This window comes from Hydra vulgaris, chromosome 02 (assembly GCF_038396675.1).
Source record: "Hydra vulgaris chromosome 02, alternate assembly HydraT2T_AEP".
Taxonomy (NCBI): Eukaryota; Metazoa; Cnidaria; class Hydrozoa; order Anthoathecata; family Hydridae; genus Hydra; species Hydra vulgaris.
In genome coordinates, this window is record NC_088921.1 from 35,126,815 (window position 1) to 35,134,458 (window position 7,644).

At 25.4% G+C, this 7,644-nt stretch overlaps 1 protein-coding gene across 1 annotated transcript; it reads right to left on the minus strand.

The window, feature by feature from the left end:
* Positions 1 to 962: 962 nt before the first annotated feature.
* Positions 963 to 2,454, minus strand: LOC100207207 (uncharacterized). The gene is made up of 4 exons (NM_001309737.1): positions 2,399 to 2,454; positions 2,107 to 2,282; positions 1,128 to 1,265; positions 963 to 1,051 (listed from the first exon to the last, which is right to left on the minus strand). Exons 1-4 carry the CDS (start codon positions 2,452 to 2,454, stop codon positions 963 to 965), a joined length of 459 nt encoding a protein of 152 aa, NP_001296666.1.
* Positions 2,455 to 7,644: the final 5,190 nt, after the last annotated feature.

Here is a 7,644-nt window from a genome sequence, read left to right on the forward strand (position 1 = left end):
AGAGCTTCCAACATCTTTATTTAAATAATAAATTAATACTTGCGCATGGAGCTAAATAGCCGCATCTTGACTTGAAAGAACCATATAAGGCTTGTGATCCCCAGGTTGCCAATCCCTGGTAAACATTTAAATAGTATAATGTACACTTGCATAAATCTTTTTTGTTTGTACTGCAGACTATACAACAACAATTTTGAAAATATAATAATGTTACGAGTAAACATCTCGTGTGTGCTTATTTAGTTCTGTATGTAATGGCTCTTTTTAAAGCACAACACTGTTTTTAAAAAGTAGAAATTTTTTTTTTGAGAAAATAAAATTATTTAAAAAAGCAACAGTGTTGACGTCAACTTGTCTTAACCTCTTTCTTCCCCCTTGTCAACAGTTGCCAAATAATTTCAGAACCACCCTCCTCACTCCTATTTTGTTGACGTAATTAATGGACAGCCCCTAATAAAGTTAACGAAATTTGTAATTTTTATTTATACGTATTTTTGTTTCTTCATTACTTAATTTTTTTTTTGTAATACTTATTTAGAAAAAAAAAATTTAATGAAAAATTTTCTATTGAAACTCCAAAAAAAAGTTGGTATTTATCATTCTAGACGAAATTGTCGAATAATAAAACATAAAAAAAAAACTTACTGCCGCATCTAAAATTGCTTTTGACGATGTGACTCCATCAATTATGACAAGCAAATTTTGTAAAGAAAAAAGTTACGTGATAAACTGGCGATAGTTTTTAAAAATGGCACAAAATGTCACAACAAGGAAAGTAGGTTTTTTAAAAAAAATAAATTTATTAATATTGCTCCGATCTAGAGCATGGTTAATAAATTTATTAAAACTTTGAGTTTGCATTTGCTTTAACAAGAAACAATAAAATAATATTTAAATGTTTTATATACATAGACACCCATAACTTTATCATTATGATTAAAAATTAAAATAGTTTGTGCTTGCTACTGCAATGATGGATAGGTAGCTTGTACTTCAGCATACAATGAATTTAAAGATTGTTTAAAAGAAGACATTTCTTGTTCAAGCTGACCTAAAAAAATGAATAAAAATATAAAGTATAAATATAACCATATACTCAAGAAATCTCATAATTACAAACAACTTACTTATTCGTCCTAATATGGTATGCAGCTGTTGAAACTTTTCTTGACAAGTATTGTTATTTTTCATGTAAACTTTTGCAAGTGTCTTTTCCAAAAGATCACACCAGATCTCAGTTTGTATCTCCATAGATTTTCGAAACTCTTAAAACAATGTGCTTAACAAAATATTATTTTTCGCTCCAATTAAATGTCATTTACACGAATTTAAAAGCTTTTTAAAAGTGTTCTGCATCATTTTATTTTGAGCAAAACCATAATTGCAAGAGAAAAGAAACAAACATTGTAAAGAGTAACTTGAGCAATATAAAATAGGTTTTTCTTAGATGCTGTTTAACGTTTTTATAAAATATATTTTAAATGAAATTTATTTAAGCAGCTCTTGGAATTAGAGTCGGCATTCGGCGATAACGACCTGAAATTGTTTGAGGTCAGCAAAAAATTGCCGACCTCAACTCTATATCTTATGGTAAAACTATTGTGTCAATTTTTTTTTCCGACCTGACGCCGACTTCCAAGGTCGGCAAAAAAATTGTCGACCTCATTTTCCTAATTCCGAGGACTAATATCGGTTCATTAAGATAGAGCCAATAATCGCATTTACTTGTAATCCAAATACTATGTTTCTTTTTTCAAGCAATTAAAATTTTAAGTTTTTAAAATTCATTCGTCATACCCCGTAATACTTTGAGAAAACACGACAAGGGTTTTAACAGAGCAAAAAGAATTATTTCAAAATTTATTAAGAATTATTTTTAATTTTAAAGTTGCAAGTGTTAAAAATAAAAAAATTTGCTGATGGGTCTTACAGGACCGATACAAGTGGTATCAAAATTTTGACTATTTACGAAAACAAAACGTAAACGGAAAAGTTATTAGATAGATAAAGGAGACAGAAAGGAGAAGGGAAGATTTGTAAAACGTAAACAATTTAGGACCAATCCATGACTATGTAACATATTATGACAAAATAAATGTTACGAACCTCCGATTAGGGTTTCGTCGTCTTTTCTTTTGACTTCCATATTATCAATTATAGATTGCACATGGTTAATTATTGATTCAGATGTTAAAGAGCTTAGCGGTTTATCTAAATCTGTGGATAAGTTATGATCAGTTTCTTCTAGTTGCTTCGGTGCCTCGTCTTCTACATTTCCAATCCTTTAAAAAGTAACAACAGTAATTTCCATAGCGTGAAAAGATCATTAGCGAATCAAGTTTGAAAGCGTAACGTATTTAAAGACCAAACTTTAAAACGAATAAATACAAATAAATACTTATCACTGTCTGCTTCAACCTTTTCTTCTCTCACAAACTTGCGTTTGTTAGTCATCGAGTGGTTGATTATAAAACTAAACTAAAGTTAGTGCTGCAAATTTCCAAACTAATTTTTTGTTTATATATATATATATATATATATATATATATATATATATATATATATATATATATATATATATATATATATATATATATATCAGAATTTGAATACATAAATCAAAAACAAAAACGATCGTTATGTTATTTTTTATATATATAACATTATTTATGTTTTTTTTAATGCAAGCAACCTAATTTTAATTAAACCAATCAAATTTAAACGAACCTTTAAAATAAATAATGTAAGTAAATCTTACTAAATCTTTATATAAATTTGGTAAATAAAATGCAACAAACAAAAACCTCTAAAGCTTTAATAAAACAAAGTTGCTTAATAAGTTAACTAATTAAAATTATTCCCTTGAGTTTAGTAAATACGATTTAAATAAGAATTGAATTGATAACACGATTTACGGGAGAAAAGAGTTTTAAGTTTTGATTTTCTTCAAGGTTCCGATTGTTAAAAGTAAAAAATAGTTCGATTTGAAATGTTTCGAATCGAACTAGTAAAGCTAATCGCTCGAATTAGTTTGTAATATTATTTGCACAAATATCGACAACAACAAAATTAAAAAACTCCTAAGTGAAGTAACACCTGCAAATCAATGTGAAGCTTTTTTAAACTTATATAGAAAATAGCCAAATAGCTGATAAAAAAGCTTCACGTTGACCCTTGTTTTGTTTCTCATTAGGTTCTAAAACTATGAATAAGATTAGACGACGTTTTTTGAGTCGGTCCTCCTAATACGCTACTATAATATCGCATAAAAAGTTTCATAAAAAAGAAACCATTAGGCTCTTTCAATCGGCGCATACCTATAGATAAAAATAAATGTCGATTTTAGACAATGAAAATGTGTCAATATATTTCAGTACCAAAAGCAACTACAAAATGAGTATGGTCTTTTACGTACTATATTAAATACATGCGTACTTTATTATAAACATTGCATACTTCAGTTGTGACTGTAAACTACTTGTGTTTCTTGCAGACTATAAATTATGGTCTATAATTATAGTTGTAAATATAATTTAATTATAAATTATAACCTATATATAACAGTTTTAATTATATTATAGTTTAACAAAGTTAAACTATAATATAGTTAAACTTAACTATACTATATTTAAGTTTATTATTTCTCCTAATAAGTTAATGATTTTATGACTTGAAGATGATATTTTTAAAAACTTATAATAACATAGTTTTTTTTTTTTTTGTTATACTTTGTGTATATATATATATATATATATATATATATATATATATATATATATATATATATATATATATATATATATATATATATATATATATATATATATATATATATATATATATAAATAAATTATATATATAATAAATATAAATAAATATATATATATATATATATATATATATATATAAATAAATTATATATATAATAAATATAAATAAATATATATATATATATATATATATATATATATATATATATATATATATATATATATATATATATATATATATATATATATATATACACATATATATATAATTTTGTGTTGTTTTGGATTTCCGTAATTTTCTTATCTTTTTGCATCTGACACTGCTCTCAACAGAATATTTTATGATACTGTCAAAAACCAAATTACTTTAGAAATGAAGTAAAAAAAAGTAAACAAATATTTCACTTTGGCTTCCCGTTATTTAAATTCCTGTTGAATTTTAAGTAATTTCACTATGATTTTTATTACACTAAAACTTATTGATACTACCCAATATTCTTGACAATGCGTCAAATGCGTCATTCTCTCATTGAGTTACTGTTTGTAAGTTGCTTGTAATGCATGTAAATTCAAAAATTATAGCCTTGGTCTTATTTATTAATTATGCCATTATAAAGTATTTATGCAACACACACACAAACACAATATAGATTAAATATTGTATTATTTTTTATTTAAAAAGTAATTTGAATAATATTTACATCGTCAGTTTGTTGAAATAATTTTTTATTAGAATAATGCAAAAAAACCTCCACTAAAAGACCTTGGGTTTGCAACAGGTGGTCTTGGCCTTGCATTATGAGACCTTTTTATCCCTGTATACTTTATCTAATATAGGTTTTATATGTATATTTTTATATTTCGTTATAAAGTTTTTTATTTATATTTTAATTAAGACTTTTTAAATTGTTTGCTAAACAGTGTTAATTTAAATCCTTTTAATTTTTGTTATGGTACTTTTTTTTATAAACTACACATAATAATTCTGTAAACTTTTGTGAAATATGCTTGTTTTTATACTTATTAAAATATCAAAATGGCTGTTTATAAAGTCTTTGTTAATGATAGTAAGTTTGTTTTTAAAATCAAAGAGGAATATTAAGATTCAGATTTAAATTGCATGCTTGTTGTAAATCAGTAACAAATACAGTTTTCCTGAATATTCAATTTTTTTATTTTTAATGAAATAAGGTTTTTTAATTGAGTTGTATTGTTTAAATGTTTTTCATAAAAACAAGATAGGTGTTAACCTATAAGATAAATACTAATTTATTAAATACTAATTTATAATTTATTTTTTTAAATACTAATTTATATTAGATTTAAGCAAAAAAAAAAATGTTTTTATTGTACTTAAGTAAATTTTTTTGATTTTTCAAGTTTTTTTGTTATTGAAGAGATTTTGTTTTATTCATTCTTTTATGTTTTTTTATTGTTTGATTTTTTTATTATATTTTTATTAATAATTATTAAAGTAAAGATTTACACAATGAGTCATTAAAAGACACAGTAATTGTATATCTTATTAAAGGACACAGTAATTGTATATCTTATTAAAGGACACAGTAACTGTATATCTTATTAAAGGACACAGTAACTGTATATCTTATTAAAGGGCACAGTAACTGTGTATCTTATTAAAGGACACAGTAACTGTATATCTTAATAAAGGACACAGTAACTGTATATCTTATTAAAGGATAGACACAATAACTATCTATTGTACATATGTACATCAACTGATTTTTGTAGATATAGTCACATTGTACAAGCAAGTATACTGATTGAGGGCTATAATTAATGCAGCCATTCTTTTAATAAAATTTAAAATCTTTTAAAAGTTCTTTTTTTTTGAAATTTTTCTGATCTTATTTTTTTTAATTTTCAGTTATTATAAATTCAGTTGACAGTTTAAGGGGAATATTTATATTAAGAGCTACATAGTGTACATATATGCAAAGGAGCACTAAACTTTTTCTAAAGTTGATCAAATTGTACTGAAATAACCTGTAGTGTTTTAGTGCTTACATCAACTATATGTTTGGGTAAGTACTATCTAGACATAAAAGGTGTTTGTTATACCAAAATATCTGCTAGTGTATTCTACAAAAAGAGTGTTCTATGTTTTCAAAGAATAAATAAATATGTAAAAAATACCTCTAGTAAAAATAAGTAAAAAACACTTCTAACACTTCTTAACTTTTAAAAAAACATCTAACTTGTAAAAACACATCTAACTTGTAGATGTTTTCTTGCTGATGATCCTGCTGTAGAAAAAAACTGGCAGTAAAATAAAAAGTTAGATAATTATTTTTTACTTTTTTTTTTTTTTTAACAAATTCGCTAATTAAGTCGGAAGACCAGAAAATAAAATAAAAAAGTTAAAGAGCTAAAAGAGAAATTTGCAGTAGACTTAAAAATTGTAAATTGTATGAGTCAGAAAGACACAAGGTAGCTAACTTCCAGACATGGAGCAAACTCTAAACATTTGTATGTTTATACTTATGTCAAATAAGGATGTTTTGCAAAAAGAGCTATGATTGGAGCTTGCAAACAAAAAAGCCTGAACTATTTTGCCTCCTCCCTGGTTTGTGGGGAATTATCACAATTGTTCAATATGCAGTCTCGATTTGTTAAGTCACATATAACTTATGTCAAGAAATCTTTGCAGTCTGAAATATCTGGTCATTTTAATGCTAAACATTTTGCATTCTGGTGGTACTCATAAACATATACTAAGTAGAGACCTGAAGCACTTCCAACAGGAATACACCACTTTGGTTTAAGTTCACAAAGCTTAGAAAACCCAATCTTGATATCAAATGGGGTTTTAAAGAACTCTCAATAAAATGAAAATTAATTTGATGAAACTCTAGATAAAGTTAAAATAAATTTGTAAATAATGTCTTTTACCATCAATTTGGATTGAGACATACTGTTTTTTCCTTGGCAACATTCAAGAGTGCTCATTTGATTAGTAAAATTCATGAACTTTATTTTTTACTTTCTTATTATTCTTTTTTTTTTTAGACAGTTCTGCCATTTTGCCATGACTTTGTTTCAAATACCATGTAGTTTTTATCATTCTTAGGCAAGCAGAAAAATAATTTAATTAATTCCATTATTGAGTCCAAGCCTTGTTTACTTTTGCAACACAGTTCTTTTGTTTTTGGGTTCATCATTAAATCTGGAGAAACTCCTAAAACAGTTGCTATTTTCTTTTTGGGTTGCAGTATGGATTTTATTCATCTTTCTTTTTGCATAGCTGACCCTGTCTTTATGAGCTACTAGTTTTAGAAGGCGAAGAAGCAAAGATATTTATGCTTCAATAAAAGTTTTCTTTTGAAATTGTATTCATTAAAATCATTACATTTATGTTTACATGAATCACTTTCATAATCTTTGTTGTTTTTTACAACACTTTTTGACATTCTGTACAATGCTTATAACCTGCTATTAAACTCTTTTGCAACGCTATTGCTGATTATTCAGTATCAGCAGATTCTAAAAAGTAACAAAATCATAAAACATTAAATAAACAATTATCTATTAAATAATTCATTAGTCCTGTTTATTTTTAAATACTTTCAAATTTAATTTTATGTTTGTTAAACGGATCACAACAAAACTAACATCATACAAAGTCTCAAATCTATCCAAGTAGACCTTTTCATGGCGATGACAAAAAAAATCGAATATGATTTACTTTACATCGTTAGTGCACATGTTCATGACTTTTTTCTGTTAATTCCTCAAAATATTTCATTTTCTTGATTTTTTTAAATTTTACTTCATGACAATCTTCTTTTAATTTTTTTCCAATGCAATATTTAATTAGATCATTCATGCATCAGACATAAAATTAGACACTGTG